We start from the raw sequence: 20,669 nt of genomic DNA, 5'->3' as shown, positions 1-20,669 counted from the left end.
AGAGAAGTATAAAAATTAGACTTATCATCTCAGTGTCATTGAGCAATCAATGGATGTTAGGGTACTGAATTGGTGGTCAGAAGAACTGAGTTTGAGTTTCCAGTTTCATATTTGCTGAATTGTGACATTTATTTAGTATCTTTGTGCCTCACCTTCCTTGTATTTATAAACAGAGATAGTAGCTGTTCTATCTTCTTCATAGAATTGTTATGAGAATGGCAATAAGTTGATGCACATTAAAAACCTTTATAATCTCAAGTAATAAGCTAAAGTTTGTCACTAGAGAAAGATCTTATTTATTTTTCATATATATTAAAATTCACAGGGGAAGGGATAAATTGAGGGATTGGGGTAGATATATACACACCATGTGTGCTTAGTCGCTCAGTTGTATCCGACTCTTTGTGACCCTACGGACTGTAGCCCCCCAGGCTCCTCTGTCCATGGGGATTCTCCAGGCTAGAATACTGGAGGGTGATGCCATGCCTTCCTCCAGGGGATCTTCCCAACCACTATATATAAAATAGATAACTAAAAAAGACCCAGTGTATAGCACAGGGAACTCTACTCAATACTCTGTAACAACCTATGTGAGAGAAGAATCTTAAAAAGAGTGGATAGATGTATACATATAACTGATTCAATTTGTTGTACACCTGAAACTAACGCAACTTATCAGCTGCTGCTGCTGCTGCTGCTAAGTCGCTTCAGTCGTGTCCGACTCTGTGTGACCCCATAGACCGCAGCCCACCAGGCTTCCCTGTCCCTGGGATTCTCAAGGCAAGAGCACTGGAGTGGGTTGCCATTTCCTTCTCCAATGCATGAAAGTGAAAAAATAAAGTGAAGTCGCTCAGTCGTGTCCGACTCCTAGTGACCTCGTGGACTGCAGCCCACCAGGCCCCTCCGTCCATGGGATTTTCCAGGCAAGAGTACTGGCGTGGGGTGCCATCGCCTTCTCCGACTTATCAGCTATATACCAATAAAAATTTTTAAAAGACATAAATTTCAAATATAATTTCATAAAGTTTCTCAGATCTGTCATACAATAAACAATGGTTTTATAAAAATTAAAAAATTCACAGTAAATTAACAAAAAGCTTACTTAGGGCATTTAAAAAATCACCCTGTAAACTAGATTAATTTCTTAATAGAAATAAGAAAATGCCTTTAGGGTCCACTTGAAAAATCACTTTATTGATTTACACACAAATGAATGCACACAAGAACTACTTAGATGTAAATGTCATGAAAAACCTCCACAGAACCTGCAGGATATCTACATTTGTAATCAAGTCAAATCCTCCTTTTGCTATTTAACCTCCAGAGAGACCAGTGCAGTCGTTTCTCTTCTTTGTTTAGGTATGCCTCCCATGAATGTCTGCTGCTGTCATCAATGTAGTAGTGTTATGGACAGGTTGGATGGACTCCTAGGTTTGGAATTTTTTTCCCTGGTACCTGGTTTGGCTTGTAGTTTTGAAGTCTTGATCAACTTACCTGCAAGTTGCCTTTGCCACAGAGAAATAGATTCATGTACAGAGAGACTGATAGTGCACACTAAATCCATTTGCTAATTTAGAGCAAGAAATATTATAAACTTATTTGCATTATAACACTAATGTATTACCTTTGCTTTAGAGTTCCTGAAGGCTTTTGAATTCATTATCTCATTTTCGAATTTCACGATTTATGACTTTTGAACAGAATGATCTCATTCATTTCTAAACTGCTTATTTTCTCTATTTATCATGTGGAAAATACCATAAAGTGCAAATTAGAACAGGAGACCAAATCTGAGCTGTCAAAATTAGAACAATGTTAACAATTCTTCTCATTTCCTTCCTTTTCTATGCATATGTATATAATTGAGATCATGTTGTATATGTCATTGAAATGTCAAAGTTTCCTTTTTTTTCGGGTTAAGATGGCAATCTATGCCATTTGTAAAATCGTTGGAAAAGTTGTAGAAAGCAGACACAAGTTCAAATCAGAAAACGAAAACCACATACAATTTATTACTGTAGTTAATCATCGTTAACATTTTGGTGTATTTTCCTCCTGTGTTTTACTCCTTTTATTTTTTTAAAACGTAGTCGGGATCACTCTAAGTCAGGAGTGCTTTCGGAGACAGCCTCTGGCTGGGTTGGGAATAAGACAGCTTCTATTCTCCAGCGGACTGGAAGCTGCAGATCAGCACTCGTCTTCCTGGACAGGGGTAGCAACACAATATTTTCTTTTCAGGCTCCCTTGTTTCCGTATTCTAGCTGACTCTGTGTCTTTTTGTGGAAGGGTTGCGACCCCGGAAAGGCCTTCATGGCTAAGTCCCCACTCCAGTGGCTGCGGCTCGCAGAGGGGCCAGCCCATCCTTAACCCTCCCGAGGTTATTATCAGAACGTACTCCCACGTGGCCCTGAATCCTCATATCTTGCTGTTTTCGATCTTTTCTCTTCGAGAGAAGCCTTTTAGGTCGGACGATCTCTCTCAGACTCTCGGGAGATCCTGGTAGGCCTCTGTCACAGAAAACCAAGGGTCCGAGCCTCTCTGCCTTGCTTTGCGAGCAAGAAGTGCGTCCCTTCTCGCTTGCCTTATGCCTGGCAATGCGGAGACCGCACTACCATGCCTCCAGCCAGAGGGGGGGACGCTCAAGTGCTACCCTCTGCTTTCCAGCCGGTAGCCGTGGCTCCCAGAAAACCACCGATCAGACCACCAGGGTCAGTTTTATGTTGTCCTGAGAGCTCGCACAGGAGGCACACAAGACCATCCACTCGAGCTCCGTTGCAGACGCACCCCTTCCCTCCCCTTCGGTTCGTCCGGACCTCCCGCAGCTGCAAGCGCGCCAGGCTGAGAAGCCTCGGCCTTTGACAGCTCGGCGCGAGCACCTCCAGGTCTCTAGTCCCGGCTCAGGGGGCGGAGCGAGGCGGGGCGGGGCGAGCGCGCGCGGGGCGGGGCGAGCGCGAGCGGCGGCGCGAGGAGGGAGCGCGCGAGCCGAGCCGAGCGCAGCTGGGAGGTGCTGGGGAGAGGCAGGCAGAGCCCGGCCGGCCGCCTGCGGCTCCGCGCCGTTCTTGCTGCGTCCCCGGCTCCAGGTATCCCCGCCTCTGCCCAGGCTCCCGCTAAAGTTTTATTCTCTGAGGCCCCTCCGGCTTGTCTGAAGGACTCGGAGCGATTGGCCCGCTGTGCGCTCCCCTGCGGCGGCGACCAAGGGGACGTGCATCCCTCGTCTGCGGGGCTCTCTTGCCTCGCGCTTCCTCACCTGCAGATCGCTCCCGGGAGGGGCGAGGGGCCCCAGCCGAGGGGCCGCGCGGGCGCCGGCGCCCAGAAACTCTCCAGCCCACCGCCGCAGACCCGCCCGTTTCAACTTAAACTTGATTTCTCTCGTCCAGCCCCGGCACCCGCGGCTGCTCTGCCACCGCTGGCGTCTCGGCCGCCGCAGCCGCCGCCTCACAAAGGGGCGTAGGGAGGGGTAGCTGGCGGCGGGCACCGGCGCCGGTACGCAGGGCGCTAGCCTCCGGGCCGCCGAGGCCGGGAGACAAAAGGGAAACTGCCTCTGTTCGTCGGACCGGCTCGGAGCTGCCGGATCGTTTGCCTCCCGCCCGGCTCCGTGAGCCTCCTCCCCCCGCCTACCCTCGGCTGCTGCTCCGCCTCCCTCCCCGCGGGCTGTCCCCGCAGTGCTCCGGGACCCAGCCAGCCTTCGGGGCGCGCGTCGCTGCTGGTGGTTAGGGCTCTAGCGATAATAAATGATAGAGGATACAATGACTTTGCTATCTCTCCTGGGTCGCATCATGCGCTACTTCTTGCTGAGACCCGAGACGCTGTTCCTGCTGTGCATCAGCCTGGCGCTGTGGAGTTACTTCTTCCACACGGACGAGGTGAAGACTATCGTCAAATCCAGCCGGGACGCCGTGAAGATGGTGAAGGGCAAGGTGGCCGAGATCATGCAGAACGATCGACTAGGGGGGCTCGACGTGCTGGAGGCTGAGTTCTCCAAGACCTGGGAGTTCAAGAGCCACAATGTGGCGGTGTATTCCATCCAGGGTCGGAGAGACCACATGGAGGACCGTTTCGAAGTTCTTACGGACCTAGCCAACAAGACGCACCCCTCTATCTTCGGGATCTTCGACGGGCACGGGGGCGAGGTAGGAATTCTCTGAGACTTTGAGTGTGTGTGTGTGTGTGTGTGTGTGTGTGTGTGTGAACTACAGGACGTTGTGTGCGCAGCCGGTAGGACTGGGTGCGAGGGGCGTGGTGATGACCTACCTGGTGGTGGGTTGGACCGAGCCACTGGTTCCAAATATGACCAAGTTGTCAAAAACACTTCCGGATCCAGACCTTTTGTACAGAGGGTCCTATGCGAGGGAGGGAGGGTAATCTATAACCTATTTCGTGCCTCATAATTTATGAAGTTTTTCAAGGCCAGAACGCAGCAAATGACTGTGCTAGTTTTCCTGGGAGAGTTAATGGTTTCTACTGTCTAACTTTGGTCCAGGGCCTCAGCGCCCCTGTTATGGGTTGGAACCCGAACTAGGCACAAAGAAGGAATAAAGTATCTTTGATTCTTGTTAGGAAAAAGATAACATCTGCAGATACGAGTCAGTGAGTGCTTAGTGAGGATGGAGGAAGCTGTGATTCCTTTCCATGTCCTTCTCCCAGAGGAGTAACCCGAAGGGGCAGCGCTGGGCTCCTTCCCAATTCCATTAACTTTGCATGTGCAATCCGGCCACTTGACAGCGGCGCTTAGCTGGCGGGCCGCTTTTAGCTGGATCGAGGCGCGGGACCGAGGTCCCTCTGGCTTTAGAAGAGGTGGCAAAGCCCGCAGAGGTAGCGATGCCCAGATTTCATCTCTGCGAAATTCCCCTAGCCGGCGTGGGACGGAGACGTCTCCTTGCTTCTAAATTCTTTTATTCGGGCGTTCATGCGGGAGCGAGAGATGACGTTAGAGGTTCAGGTCCTTTTCCAGCATTTCTGCGGCATCCTGATTGCTTGCCGGGGCTCAGATTTCCTGGAGGTCGGAGCGAGAATTGGCATTGGTCCTTGGGCATCGGCCCAGGCGAAGTGAGTGGTAAACGTGGTTCAGCCACCCCATCTCTAAATCTGGCAGTTTGGAATGGTGTTTCATTGCTGCACACTTTCTTTTTTAAGCGTACTTTCTTACTCATATCCCCGCCCCTCCCCCCACCTTTGCCACCCCTTCTTCATCACTCCCCTCCACCCCATACTCCCATCCAACCCTCCCCTCATTTTATGGTCTCTGGGTGGGCTGTAGCGGGAATTCTCTTTCAAGCTTGTTCTTTGTTTTTGGTGAACACTGAGAGAGCTCTCAGTTGGTTGTCTCTTTTGGTACCAAGTCACTTCAGCCACCACTCTGCTAATCTTTACAACATACTGCATCTAACTGCCTGGTAGAACCAACTTTGCCAGGAATGACAACTTACTAATAGTTGGAAAGTTTATTTGGTAGAACTGAAATAAATTTTTGCGATTTTTCATCCACCCTAGCCTTTCTGTGTTCTGTGTTTCAAAACGAAGTTTTCTGACGGATTGTAATTTTGTAGCCTCTTATATAGCTTGGGGTTCTTTTCCTTTGAGTGGGTGAAAGGTGTGGAGTTAACTAAGGGCCAAGATGTGAAGTTAATTGAGGGAAGGGCCAGTGTGTACTTGGGTAAAAACATATCTGAAGGAGGAGGTTGCCAATATCATGACTGATTTGTTTCCTGGTTTGAGTGAGAATGTCTATATTTTCATTTTATGTCTTTAAAAAAAATGTTTTACATTTATTTGTTTTAATTGAAGAATAATCGATTTACACTATTGTGTTGGTTTCTGCCAAACGTCAACATGAATCAGCCATAGGTATACATATGTCCCCTCCTTCTTGAGCCTCCCTCCCACCTACCTCCCCATCCCACCCCTCTAGGTAGTTACAGAGCCCTGGTTGGAGTTCCCTGAGTCATACAGCAAATTCCCATTGGCTATCTATTTTACATATGGTAATGTAGGTTTCCACTGTTCCTCGATTCTTATAAATCATTTAATAAAGATTATGTTTATTACATACTTTTACATGAAAATTGTTGGCAGGTCTGATTCTTGTCTTAGAAAGTACAGTTTTTATTAATTTAAAGGTCTGGATGTAGTATTAATGTTGTGAAACTCTGGGCTGTGCTTGTCTGGGTGTGCTGGATTGTTATGTTTGAACATGTAAGTAAATGGGGTGTTTTAAACTTTTCTTCCAAGTCGATATTCTAAAACTTATGTGTTGAAGACTCCAACAGATTTCAGGTTGAAAAATTCAGTATTATCTTCTGGTAGATGTATCAGTCAGAAAAGGGCCATAATAAATGCTTCTATTTAATTGGAAGTATTTTACCTGTATAAGGCTTTTCATTAAATTTTTAAATAATAAAGGAGATCATCGTTAGCCAGACTATGAAATGAGTTTCATTGTGCCTTACATTAAAAAGTTTGCTGTTTGCAAAATAATAAGTATTATCAGTACACTGAAAAGTAGAATAATTGTTCTCTGTATGACATTGTACAGACTGTAGCCAGTTCATTCATTTTGGCTTTGTTTTAGGACAAAATAAACTTATAAAAAGGAGCTATTTAATAGCTATTGGGAATGTGATGGCAAATAATATTAGGTAGCTTCTCTTTTGCTTTTTCTTTCATTCAAAGAAAATCCCACCATCTAAATCTTGTCTTTTGTGTGGTTTAACTCCTTTAATATTCACCAGAGGAGGGTGCCACTGTTTGATTTTGGTGCAGATGATGGTTATCACCTATCAGAAAAGAGGAAGCTTTTTCTGAACTCTGTGTATATAACTATGTGTTGTCGGTAGTGTAGTATGGAAGATAAATGAGGAATTTAATTTATTTATAATAATTCAGACTAATAAGATAGGCTGCTAAAAATCAGGACCCGTCTTCAATGGTAGTGCTTTTAGATATGGAAAGAACCTCAGCCACCTTGTATATCTGTTTCATTCTGTTTTTTAGATGATATGTTTACCGATGGCAGGAGAAGCTGTGACTTTCCTAAGACTGCATGGCTTATTCAAGGCCTTCAGTTTGATAATCTTTATATTAAACCAGTGGACAAATTTATTTGCATATTTACCTAGGTAAATAGATATCATATTAGGGATACACTGATGAATGAGATACAATTCCTTTCCTCAAAGAGTTTCAATTTGGTAAGAGAGATAGACTTGTATACCAGAAATTATAGTTATGGTGTGCTTGCGGTTATCCGGGAGTTGGTGATGTACAGGGAGGCCTGGCGTGCTGCGATTCATGGGGTCGCAGAGTCGGACAGACTGAGCGACTGAACTGAACTGAACTGTGGTTATAGTTAGGGTCTTATTGGAACATTGTCATTTTAATCAAATTGGGAGGTCAGAGGCCCTGGGAAAGACACCCTGAAGCTGTATTTACTGCAAGGTTAAATGTATAGGTTTTCAGTCTGCGCTCTGCTTTAAACTGTCTGTGACCTCGGGCAAGTTTGCTTAAGCAACTTTATCTGGGAGTTTTTAGTCTGAAAACTATGGATAATAATGCATGTGAGGTTCACCTTCATCAGTTATTTAATAGCCTATCCAGAAAAATACTTGATGGGTAGAAGGATGTGGAAGAAGAAGGCTTAGAGACCAAGAAGTCCGCAGTATTGGGGCAACAGTATTCAACAGAAGAAAAGAGACTCTACCCATGAAAGCCACAACTTTGATCACTAGAAAGTAGTATATTGGAAATAGATAATTCATTAGGTATCTACCAAACTCTCTAGCACTGCTTGTTCGAACTTTTGGTGAACCAATTATTTATTTAGAATTTCAGGTATCCTAGCATTAGGGACGGAGAAGGCAATGGCACCCCACTCCAGTACTCTTGCCTGGAAAATCCCATGGACGGAGGAGCCTGGTAGGCTGCAATCCATGGGGTCGCGAAGAGTCAGACGTGACTGAGCGACTTCACTTTCAATTTTCACTTTCATGCACTGGAGAAGGAAATAGCAACCCAGTCCAGTGTTCTTGCCTGGAGAATCCCAGGGACAGGGGATCCTGGTGGGCTGCCGTCTCTGGGGTCGCACAGAGTCGGACACGACTGAAGCGACTTAGCAGCAGCAGCAGCATTGGGGAAGTAGCATCCAGACTTCAGGTGAAAATTTTCTGATGAGTAAAAAGGAATATTCTTTATGATTAATTGGTAAATTGGTATTCTGATTTGTACTTTAGCCTCTTATGAGTTAAGTTAACATGAGTTAGTTCTCTTGAGTCTATTCACTATTTATTTTTGACAAAGCTATGTCTCTGGACTTGTTATACTGAGGACCAGACCCAGAATGGCTGTGGCTTCTAGATGGATGCTATCGTAATGAGCCATTTTTTTTTTTTTAGAGTTGCTATGGGCCGGCTTCCTCACTTGATGCCCTTGGGCCCTTGAGACGTTCTGACCACCATACTATGGGTAGATGGTTGACTCTGTGTGTGTGTCTGAAGTCAAGGCAATGACTGTTTTGCTGTATAATGCAAATTAAAGCAACAAAAAGGAAAAAAAAAGTGTAGATTGTATCAACGAATGTGGAAAGGTTAAGATTATAAAATACTGTTTATCTAGGAAAATTGTTTTTGGCACTTATCTGTAATTTTTATTCACAGGCAAAAGGTGTTTTTTGTTTTTAAACTTTTTATATTAACTAGAAGAAATACCACTGATCCTTTGAGGCACTTTTTTCAATGTTCACGGCTGAAACTATGTAGAGAAATAATTGTTATGTACTCTGTATGCTTATGGGCATTACTGTATTCAAAGTCATGTATCATTGTATCATACAACTAACACACAATTTGGCCAGTGGTTTAAGCTTAGAGTTCTACACATAACTTCAGAGAGAAGCTATACTTCAGATGCTTGTCAGAAGCTATAGTCTTGAGGCTTAGCACTTAGAAGCTCAGAAGAAAAACTGCTTACGAAGGGTTGCCTGAAGGATATATACAGTCTGGTTCTTTAGATCAGTGATTCTTAACTTTTCTTAAGTCATGCTTCTCTTTGAAGATGTTATGAAACTATAGACATATCCCCCAGAAAAATGGAAATGAGCATCAAGTTTTGTTTATAATTTCAAAGAGAGTTGGATGCCTGAAACCTCTGGATTTTAGATTTAGTCTAGATAGAATAAAATCTGTTTCTGATAGATCTAGACCTGCAGGGAGCAGTGTACCTCGGTTGCCCTGATCACCTTCTTCTCTGTCATTTTGTATTTACTGATGCGTGTGCTGGCATTTGCCTGTGAGGATTAGTATGAAGGATGGTCTTCCAAAATGTTTTGGCAGACCAACTGCAGGATGTCATTGAGGACTTTGTTACCTTAGATAGTATTCTCTTGATAAGGACCAAGGGAGGGAGAGTTCACTGAGTGCCCTTTGTTTTTATCAAAAGGATGCTGAATCATGATTGGCTTATCTTGTGTTTGTTGGCTGCCAGAAGTGTTAGAGCCAAACCCCTGACCTACCTCTAGCAAGAGTGGAGAATTTTATTAATTTGGCACATCAACTGAGGCTTACTCCCAGGAAACTTTGTATTTCCTACGTTTACTTTTCTTTTGTCCCATTTTTCTCTTTCTCCTTTTAGATATGCCAGTTTATCTTGTGGTATATGTGTTTATGTGTTTCATTAGATATTTCTGAAATAAGACATAGTAGTTCCAAATAAATAAATTATAAGTGGCACAATGAATGATCTGCTTTTCAGACATTACTGCTGCTGTTAGTAAATTTTGGACTCCCACATTATTGACATACTAGAAGCCTGTAGATTTAGTGTGGACAAATGCCTTATGGTTTAAGAGAAAAGTCAGATTGTTTTGGCTTTCAATGGCACATTAACCTTTCTGCCCCCAAAGAGGGAGGCACTTTCCCTTTAATAATCCACCCCTGTCCTGTGCTCAGTGGCTGTTTGTAGGTGAAGGTAGGATCCTGAGTGCTGACTTTGTTGCATCTTCTGAACAGATTGTTTAGGAATTCAGTTTAATTAAACATGGGTTTTCTGTATAGTTTGCGGCTTGTGGCAAACAAGAGTTATGTTCTCTGTGATGCCCATAGACATCAGTACATTCTCTGCCCTCAGGGAGCATTCCATCTACTTGAAGAGATAAGTTTTTTAAAGAAATAGCAGAACTACAAGATGCAGTTGGACTACCTGCAAGAGAGTGTTGGCCTGACGAAGGGAGCTTGGGGAGTCCTGGAAAATTTTGTAAAGGAACTGACATTTGACTGTATCTTCCTATTTTAGTAGACAGAGATTGGGTGGAGGGAGAATGAAAAGATAACATTACAGGTGAAAGAAAAAGTGTGAAAGTGGCATAGATGTAAAATGCAGGCACAGGAGAAGAAAGGCAGGCGGCTCTGTTTGTTTAGAGCAGGCTTTCCCCATCTGCTGCGATCTAGAGGCCCACACATTTTCTTCTTTATTTAAATACCTTCTATTTTATGATATACTTTATATTGCTTTTTAGATCATCTGTTTTTCAAAGTTAAGTATATTTGTTTAAAAAAGAAACTTCATTTCAGCGCTACGAGTGGAAAACCCAGAAAATGAAATTCTTGGCCTCCAACCTGCTAATAAGCTGTCTTCATCTTGATGGAGTAGAGTGATTCTAAAACAAGTTCTTCTCTTAGTCTCTGGTTACCTCTGGAGTCCTTCTGTCCCCCTCCCTTCGCTTGTTATGAGCAGAAAGGTGGCTTTTAAAGTTTAGTTGTTGGCCACAATTTGAAGTGAGGCAGGCCGCTTGTTCCCTTTTCAGGTGGAAGGTGCCTCTGGTGAGGCCACTCTGTGAGGAGCCTTGATTGGGAACAGCTTTCTGACTCATGCGACAGATAAGATTTCATGTGTAACATCCCTCCATGGGGAACCCAGAATTATAGGCAGTTTACAGTGTTCTAGTGGAAATTCCATCCCTGTTTCTGTTGCAGTTAAATGAGGAGATATTATAGGAATAAGCCTGAATCCTTTCTAGCTTAGTTTAAAAAGTAAATAATTCATCAGTTTTGGTACTTGAGCCATTATTGGTCACAAATTGTGATTATTTACAATGACAAGATACACAATGACAGCTGTGCTGGGGCTCGCGGTTGAGGAGTCTTAGCCTGGACTTTGTGGTTTAAACAGGTGAGGAGCTGGAGATGCTGCTGGAACTGTTGTCAGCCCTGACACTGAAAGCCACGCTGAGGCGCCTGGGTCATGTGCTGTGGATAATGGAGAACCATAGATATTTTTGAGCAAAGGAATGGCTTTTAAATCCGTGGTTTCCTAATCCCTCTAATCTATATAGAGGATTGATTGGAGAAGGAAATGGCAATGCACTGCAGTATTCTTGCCTGGAGAATCCCCATGGACAGAGAAGCCTGGCGGGTTATAGTACATGGGATTGCAAAGAGTCAGACATGACTTAGCAACTAAACCACCATGAATAAATACGATGGAAAGGGGGTGTGTGTGTGGCGGGTGGTGTCAGTTGAGGAAGACTGGGCCAGAGCAGAGAAGAGGAAACCCTGGGGTGTGGGTCATTGCTGAAGAGGGGGAAAGATGAATTGGAGACCTTCTGAAGTAGCAAGGCCGCTGCCAGGCTTCCCAGTGTGGCACCATTGACATGAGAGATGGCAGCTGATAGAAGAGCAAATTTGGGCAATAGTGAGAATAGTGTGAGTTTGCCTATGAATTTTTTTCGGTTATCTTCAGACATTTTCTGAGATTCATAAAATGTTTGTTGACTGTTTAGCACCCCAATTTGTAAAATGTTATTTCTGTCATACCTTATCTAAATGGACACATTTTAAAACAGTGAAAATAGGCATCGTATATAATATCTGATTTATTCAAATAGGCACTTATTACTGTTTTACTTTGTTACTAGGAATAATTTAGGTTTTGTTATGAGGTATAGCTTTTCTAAGACTAAAAAACAACAGGATATCTTTATATATCTTAAATGATTTCATTTCACTGATACTTATTTTAAATTTAAAAATATGTATATCATCCAGTCTCAGATGAAAATGTTTCCCAGGCTCTGTCCAGTTTAAATGTAAACACATAATTCCATAGGGACTCAGATTTTTAAAAAGTAATATTTAAATTTGGATGTTAATATTTGAAGCATTTGTTTTATTCCTAATTTCTATTTTGATTTTGAACTACTTCAGTAATATATTTTTTTGGTTTAATTTTTATTACCATTTTAATAATTCTATTTAATAAATATTAAAGTAAATCTGCAGCAAATTAAACATATTTAAAAATAACTTTAAAATTATAAAAGTAGTATGACTACATGATCGTATAGAAAAAAAATCACTCCAAATTTCATTATTCTGTCACATCCACTATTATGATTTTGGTGTATTACTTGTTCATCTTCTTTTATATGTTTTTAAAATATTATTTTACATTGTTATAATGATATACATATAGTTTTACATCTTGGCTTTTTTCCCACTTTGTATAGACTCAGTTATTTTGCTCCATAATTCTTTGTTATATTTCTAATGTATTTTTTAGTGATGGACTAATATTTTACTGGATATTTGATGAATTACTTAATTGCTTCCTTATTGGTATACATTTAGATTCCTCTGACTTTTCACCATTGTAAACAGTAAATGTGGTTGTAATAAGTATTGTTGTGCTTTTACTGTAGTTTGGGTTATTTCTCCAGGGTGCATTTCCAGAAGTGGGATTTCTGGATCAGAGAAGAAGTGAAGAAACCACTATTCATGGTAATAATAATAATAATAAGGGTTGACAGTTATTGAATGTATATAATACTCCAGGGAGTATTTAAAGTACTTTATGAAAGTCAAAGTGTTAGTCTCTCAGTCCTGTCTGACTCTCGGCAACCTCATAGACTGTAGTCCTCCAGGTTCCTCTGTCCGTGGGATTTTCGAGGCAAGAATACTGGAGTGGGTAGCTATTCCCTTCTCCAGGGGATCTTCCTGACCCAGGGATTGAACCCTAGTCTCCTGCATTGCAGGCAGATTCTTTACCATCTGAGTCACTAGGGAGGCCTTAGTACTTTATATATATTATCAAATTTTAATGATCATGACACTTTTTTGAGGTAGGTACTGTGTTATCTACGTACATAAGTAGAAATTAAGGCTCTGAGAGGTTAAGTAATTTGCCCAAGGACTGTCCACAGCTCCTAAGTGGTGAAACTAGGATTTGAAACTGGGATTCAAACTTAGAGCTATTTACCTCCAAAGCCTGTGCTGTCAGTTTCCAATTGAAGCTCTACAAATCTTAAATTTGGGCAATAAAGTGCAGATAGCATTGTTAGGTGGACAGTGCCTGGTTTTCTCATGTTGGTAAGAGATGGAGTTTCTTCTTTGACGGTTGTGTCCCTGTGTCCCTTGACATGTTGTTTTTGAAAACTCTATGCTGGTACCTTGGTAGGTAGATTTTATAATTACCTGGGAAAGTCCTGAAGTTAAAGAAATTAGGGGTCAGAAGTCAGAGCAGATGGTGACTCATGCTTAGTCTTTCTCAGCTACTCCCCTTCTTTGCTGGCAGAATCTCTATCCCACTATAGAGAATCCCTAACATTTTTGCCTCTTAGCTCATGAAAGGCTTCTGTAGGCATTCTCAACAAATAATAATGATTTATATTTTATTTTATTCTAAAGTACCAAAGGTTTGAATTTAGAATAAGTATGTAGGTTTTTGTGTATGTATATATTTGCATAATTTCTCTTTTATACTCTTTTATACTGAAGCACAGTTTTTTTTTTTTTTTTTTGGAGGATCAATAACTTCCCAATATGTAAATGATTGTTAATTTTAAAGAGCAAGGTAGCATTTTTTCATTTGTTTTTAATACTGAGTTGGTATGTTTAGTTTGAATAGGTGCGAAGTCTTGCATTTCCATCTCAGAAGGCTCCCTAAAACTTTGTTCTCATAGTTGGCCTTATTTCAAGCCCAGTCTTTGTGATAGAGATAATCTGTTTTTAATATAAATCTTCAAAGGCAAAGTTTAAGTAAACAAAGGAAGACATTATTTTAAAGATAAGAGTGGCTCTGTAGTCCCCTTATAGCTTTCTTTTATAGTTATAGGCCCTCTCTTGAAAATTACAAAGCATTTAAAGTAAATATTCATATGGAGAGAAACCATGCATTCTGATATGTTAATAACTTTCAATAAAGTAACTTTCAATAAAGTTGAGGTCTGTACTATGAAATACTACGCTTAGAAAGTGAAGATATGATACTTTACATCTGAAAAATAAATCTATAAAAATCTCACTTGCTTGGTCTCTCTGGGGAATTTTTTTCCCCCTTTCTCTGTTTAGTGAGAATGGGACCCAATTTAATGGAACATCAGCAGCCTCCAATTTTTTAAGAATGAGGGAGGGCTTTGGTAGTTGAGTCTATTAAGGAAAGAATGAGACTTATTTTCCTCCATTCCTAGAAGACAAGGAAGTTCCTGTCAGCTACTGCAGATGGACCACCCAAAGGTAAGTTTGGTGCCATTGTGTATAATTGTGTAAGATGTAAACTATATAATGGTGCCAGGTAGAGAGACACCCTTTTCTGTGTGTACAGAGGAACTGCCTGTTTCCCAAGCTAGGTATCTGTGGGCCTGTAATCACCTAGAAAGGGTGCCTTTTAAAAATTTCTATAAAAGTCACCATAACAATAGACTAGACTTCTGAGACTCACATTCTTTACCATACCATCCATCCTTGTTTTGCTTCTGTGTGAGCAGGTGATAGATAATCTGTATGTCTTAGTTTGCTAAGCCAAAGGCCAGTTATTCATCGCACATTATGTCAGCAAACTTTATGACTTCCCTGGAGAAGTAAACACTTATTTGCATTTGCTTTTCAAAGTTATTGGTCATTATAAATGTGAATGGGGATTTAATGCCCTGAAGCTCTAAATCTTAAATATTTCAAATGGTGTTTTTTATAGGACAGTCTATATTTAGCATTAGTGGTAAAGTTTACACCTAAAAAGGTTAAGAAATTTTTATTCTCTTCATTATAGAATTGCCAGAGAATAGAAACTATTTTATTCTGATACATATATACTGTTTCTTTTTAATCTACTGAGTGGTTTTGTTTCTCTTTTTAATTAAATAGATTAACTCTTAGTTAAATTAGTCACTGACATTTTCTAGCCAGTAAGGCTCTTAACTGACACTGTCAGGATTTTATAGAAATTGAGACATAGTAGGATTTCGATCATACTGTTTGCCTTTTTGATCCTTAATATGATGAGTTGAATTTGCTGTAAGAACTGATTTGCATATGCGTATGATAAATATAACTGTCCTAGAATTTGGGATTAGGAAGTTTTTAGTTCTCTTTTATTTTAACTCTCAGATGTTTTTCTAAATTTCTGTTTAGAAAGAAGATAAATTTTCTCTTTAGATAGGCTTGGCAGAGATAGTGAATTTTCATATAATCCAAATATAGTGCCTGAAGCCTCACAGCTACATGGATAATCTATTTTTAAAGACTTTCATCAAGGAGATTTCACATTGTCCCTGGAGAATTTTTGTCTCTATAATCCTTTCTCAGGAAAATCATCTTTATATGTGAATTACATTCTGTTGGTTTAAGTGTATTTCTTTTAGTCTGGCCTCAATGGAGATAATGTAGGATTAGGTTGTTACCGTTCATAAATCAGTAAGATTAAGGTAATCAGAAATCTCCTTCCCCTGTATTAAACAGGTACATCAAATTTATGGAAGAAGTATTCATCTTGGAAAAAGGAGATACAAGATAATTTCAACCAAAGACAGAATGATGTTTCCAGATAATCAATAATACCTCCTCTTTGTTAAAGAGCCAGTTGGGCAATAAAGGAAATGTCCTCTTCCAGTTTTACAGATTGGCTGGTTTTGTCTTTCATATTCATTGTCAGAGACTTAGGCTGCAGCAGAAGTAAATTCAAGCTACACACCTAGCTAGTGCATTATTTGGAAGTTTTTGGTTGTAAGTGACATAGAACTCAAGTGGAAGCAGCTTAAATCTAGGTTTATTTATTATCTCATGTAACAAATGTCCTGGAACTAGGTGTTTCCAAGGTTGGTTGATTCAGTAGCTCAGTGACTTCAAGTCTTTGTATAACTACATCCAGAGACGTGAAAAAGAAACTGTACCTGTTCTGCATTCTTAAAGCCTGAGGAAAGCCTATCTAAAAACTACAGCTCACATCTCCTAGGCTAGAATTGTTTCCATGGCTCAACTGGGAATGGGCCATGGGAAAATTATCACCATGGTGATGAGCTCTGACCCAACATATTTCACCTTGGTTCTGGAGAAGAGCCCAGCCTCCTCTGGAGATCATGGACAGCCTAGGAAGGTGAACAAGGCCTGAGTTTTGTTAGCTAGAAGAAAGGCAAGTGGGAAGGGTTGTTGGTTGGGCCACACACATGGTCTGAAGAGGGTTCAGAGAAGGTGGCCTGGAACATTTCTTATCTACACATTAGCAACCTCATTGAAGAATGTTGCTATGAAGTGTGTAACACTGACATGAGGGAAAGAGTTAGAAGACTTTAGAAAAGGGTAAACCATCTTATTTTCAAATTAGCTTTAGGACGGTTTTGCCTGGAAGGAAGCCATGGTTCCAGAGGAATTGTCGAGTGCTGGAGCAGGTGGGCGAGTGCTGGAGCCATCTTACCCTGGTACCTCTGCTGGTTTTGGTGAAGGTTATTCTTTTTTTTCCCCCTTTGAGATTTCAATAAGATTCTTGCTCTAATTTCTACTACATGTCTTGTAAGAAAACTGCAGCTGATTGTGGAAGAGTCCCGTATGGAGGATGGAGGGAGTTGGGTCCTAAGTTGGTTTAAAAATATAAGATCGTGTATAGCCAAAATCTCTTTGGAATGATCCCTCAAGTTGACTATAGAGAATTGTGTCTATGATGTTGTATTTCTTATTCTGTAGAGCAGTATCTAGGTATAAATATATAATATCCCCAAGTCATGTATGTGCTGTGCTGTGGTTAGTTGTGACACCATGGACCATTGCCCACCAGGCTCCTTTGTCCATAGGATTCTCCAGGCAAGAATACTGGAGTGGGTTGCCATTCTCCTGTCCAGGGTAATTCCCGATGCAGGGATTGTACCCAGGTCTCCCACATTGCAGGCTGATTCTTTACCCTCTGAGGCACCAGGGAAGCCCAAATCATGTATAGTATAAAGTATGGGATGGAGAAGGAAATGGCAACCCAGTCCAGTATTCTTGCCTGGGAAATCCCATAGACAGAGGAGCCTGGTGGGCTGCAGTCTATGGAGTTGCAAAGAGTTGGACATGACTGAAGCAACTAAGCATAAAGTATAGGATGTGCATATAAAATATAGTTTAAGGTGTTTTAAGTGATATAAAAGAGTATCTTGAATTTGTGTAAATTTGTAAATAGTATCATTTCACTGTACCTTCTGTAAGATAATAGGATAATAAATTGAAGAATGTTTTGAGATTTTCAAGTGACAACAGGAATTTATTTCCTTTAGAGAGAGAGTGTGTTATATATTTCTGTGTGATGATTTTGAGAAAATTTAGTTTCTTAAAGTTTTAAAAATACAAAGCAGAATAAACATCTGGTTTTTTGGAGTCAGGTTGAATTTATCCTGATTATTTAGAAAGTCGGTTTTAGAAGGATAATTATAATGCCATATTGAATACTTTTATTTTTAATCTAAGTGCCAGCCGTATCTTTGACACCAGATGGAAATACAGAGATGGGTACCCAGCATGGTAATTTGTATTCATTAACACATAGAAGTAGTTTATACTTGCTATTTCTTTTTTTGCCTATGGCTTGAGACCTTGGGGGATTTTATTCTCCAGCAATTTCAGAAGAGACCAATCAGGAATTCTGACCTTTCCCACTTTCCTGGTGCCTCTCCTAAGCATCTGATATGGTTGTGCTGTGCTGTGTTCAGCTGTATCTGACTCTTTGAGACCCTATGGACTGTAGTCTGCCAAGATTCTCTGTCCATGGAATTTTTTCCAGGAAGGAATACTGGAGTGGGTTGCCATGCCCTCCTCCAGGGAGGTCTTCCTGACCCAGGGTTTGAACTGGTGTCTCCTGTGGCTCCTGCATCGACAGGCAGATTCTTTAGCACTGTGCTACCTGGGAAATCCCAATCTGATATGGTACTTCAGGTCTAAATTCGTTTGATAAATGTCTGGTCCTGGGTTTGTCTAAGAATGAGACTTTTTGAGCAGCAAGGAATTCTTGGAAAGGAAGCTTGTGTTTTAAATAGCTGTGAGATCCAAGTGGCTGCTGCTGAAGAAATCACGTGGGTAAAGAGCTGGGATTCTAACGGGGGCCAGAGAAGCTCTCTACCCTTTCCTGTTAGAGTCAAAGACCCTGCTCTGGTTCACGGAGTCACACAGTGATGGAAACTTTTTATTCCCAAAGACTTATGTAATGCAAGTAGTTTAGACATGAAATAGCACAGGCAGGCATGTATTTTGGCAATATCTCCCAAATTTGATGGAAAGGGCTGTTAGTTTTTTTCTGTCTCTCAAAAGTAGGATAACAGTGGGAGTGCCCACTGATATTTTCACTTTACCTGAGAGAAGTCTCAGCTCTAGCCTTCATGGTGACTGTCTGTTAATGGAGGTTAGGATATTGACTTTCTTCATTAAAGAAAATTTAACATTGATGTGATATTATTATCTGATACACAGTCCGTATTCCAATTTTGCCAATCATCCTAACTGTTCTCTTTAAAAACAGCTTTACGTATGATTGACATACAATAAACTGCATATGTTTAATATATACAATTTGATTAGTTTTAGACTGTGTGGGATCACAATAAACTGTGGAAAATTCTGAAAGAGATGGGAATCCCAGACCATCTGACCTGCCTCTTGAGAAACCTGTATGCAGGTCAGGAGGCAACAGTTAGAACTGGACATGGAACAACAGACTGGTTCCAAATAGGAAAAGGAGTACATCAAGGCTATATATTGTCACCCCGCTTATTTAACTTATATGCAGAATACATCATGAGAAACACTGGGCTAGAGGAAGCACAAGCTGGAATGAAGATTGCTGGGAGAAATATCAATAATCTCAGATATGCAGATGACACAACTCTTATGGCAGAAAGCGAAGAAGAACTAAAGAGCCTCTGGATGCAAGTGAAAGAGCAGAGTGAAAAAGTTGGCTTAAAACTCAACATTCAGAAAATTAAGATCATGGCATCTAGTCCCATCACTTCATGGGAAATAGATGGGGAAACAGTGGAAACAATGGCTGACTTTATTTTTCTGGGCTCCAAAATCACTGCAGATTCTGATAGCAGCCATGAAATTAAAAGACACTTACTCTTTGGAAGGAAAGTTATGACCAGTCTAGATAGCATATTCAAAAGCAGAGACATTACTTTGCCAACAAAGGTCCATCTAGTCAAGGCTGTGGTTTTTCCAGTGGTCATGTATGGATGTGAGAGTTGAACTATAAAGAAAGCCGAGTGCCAAAGAATTGATGTTCTTGAACTGTGGTGTTGGAGAAGACTCTTGAGAGTCCCTTGGATTGCAAGGAGATCCAGCCAGTCCATCCTAAAGGAGATCAGTCCTGGGTGTTCATTGAAAGGACTGATGTTGAAGCTGAAACTCCAGAACTTTGGCCACCTGATGCAAAGAGTTGACTCATTTGAAAAGACCCTGATGCTGGGAAAGATTGAGGGCAGGAGGATAAGGGGACAACAGAGGATGAGATGGTTGGATGGTATCACCGACTCGATGGACGTGAGTTTGGGTGAACTCCGGGAGTCAGTGATGGACAGGGAGGCCTGGCATGCTGCAATTCATGGGGTCTCAAAGAGTCGGACATGACTAAGCAACTGAACTGATAGATACTTGTGAAACCATTACTACCATCGAGATAATGAACGTATCCACCACCATGAGATAATGAACATTTCTATCACCCTCAAAGTTTCTTCGTGCCCCTTTGTAATACCTTTATTCTAATGTTCTTCTCCAATCCATCCCTTTATCACTGGATATGCTTTCTGTCACTATAGAGTTAGTTTGCACTTTGTAAATGTAATTTATATAAATGGAAATATACAGTGTGTATGTCCTTTTTTCCTGGCTGCTTTCCCTCACCCCGCCCTAGCATAATTATTGAAATTCTTCTGTGTTGTTGTATCCATCAATAATTAAATTCATTTTTATTGCTTAGTATTCTATTGTATGTCAAATTTTTGCCTGTCAATATTCATGTAAGTATGTGTACTGACATATGCCTTCATTGTATGTGGGTGTGCTCAGATGCTCAGTCATGTCTGACTGTTTGTGACCTCATGGACTGTAGTCCACCAGCCTCCTCTGTCCATGGCATTGCCCTTGGGTAAATACCTAGGAATAGAATGACTGGATCATATGGTAGGTGTTATATTATCTTTTTAAGAAACTGCTGGGTAAACTGCTATTCCAAAGTGGTTGTACTGTCATACATTTTCCTTATTGGTGTATGAGAGTTCTAGTTGCTCCATAGCCTCGCCAGTCTTCTAAATTTTAGTTTTGGGTTGGCCAAAAAGTTCATTCAATTTTAAGTAAAAAAAGACATAGTTTTCCTATTTACTAAGATCTTTATTGAACAATGGATTCACTAACTGAACAAACTTTTTGGCCAGCCCAATATAATTCCTG

At 41.1% G+C, this 20,669-nt stretch overlaps 1 protein-coding gene across 2 annotated transcripts in view; it reads left to right on the top strand.

Moving 5' to 3' along the window:
- The first annotated feature begins 2,967 nt into the window (after nucleotides 1-2,967).
- The window catches only part of PPM1L (protein phosphatase, Mg2+/Mn2+ dependent 1L), a 327,985-nt gene continuing 310,283 nt past the window's right edge, over nucleotides 2,968-20,669 (top strand). Inside the window, exon 1 of one of the 2 annotated variants that reach the window (XM_019960093.2) lies at nucleotides 2,968-4,130. In XM_019960093.2, coding sequence (XP_019815652.1) covers nucleotides 3,732-4,130 — 399 coding nt within the window. In that variant the 5' untranslated portion in view covers nucleotides 2,968-3,731. Of the gene's footprint in view, nucleotides 4,131-4,177; nucleotides 5,047-20,669 lie in introns of those variants that run through there. The other variant, XM_019960098.2, reaches the window with a different exon arrangement.

The sequence above is a fragment of the Bos indicus genome, chromosome 1, assembly GCF_029378745.1.
Source record: "Bos indicus isolate NIAB-ARS_2022 breed Sahiwal x Tharparkar chromosome 1, NIAB-ARS_B.indTharparkar_mat_pri_1.0, whole genome shotgun sequence".
In the NCBI taxonomy this organism is placed as follows: domain Eukaryota; kingdom Metazoa; phylum Chordata; class Mammalia; order Artiodactyla; family Bovidae; genus Bos; species Bos indicus.
Note: the sequence above shows the minus strand (reverse complement) of the source record. Positions and strands in the feature narration are given on the sequence as shown.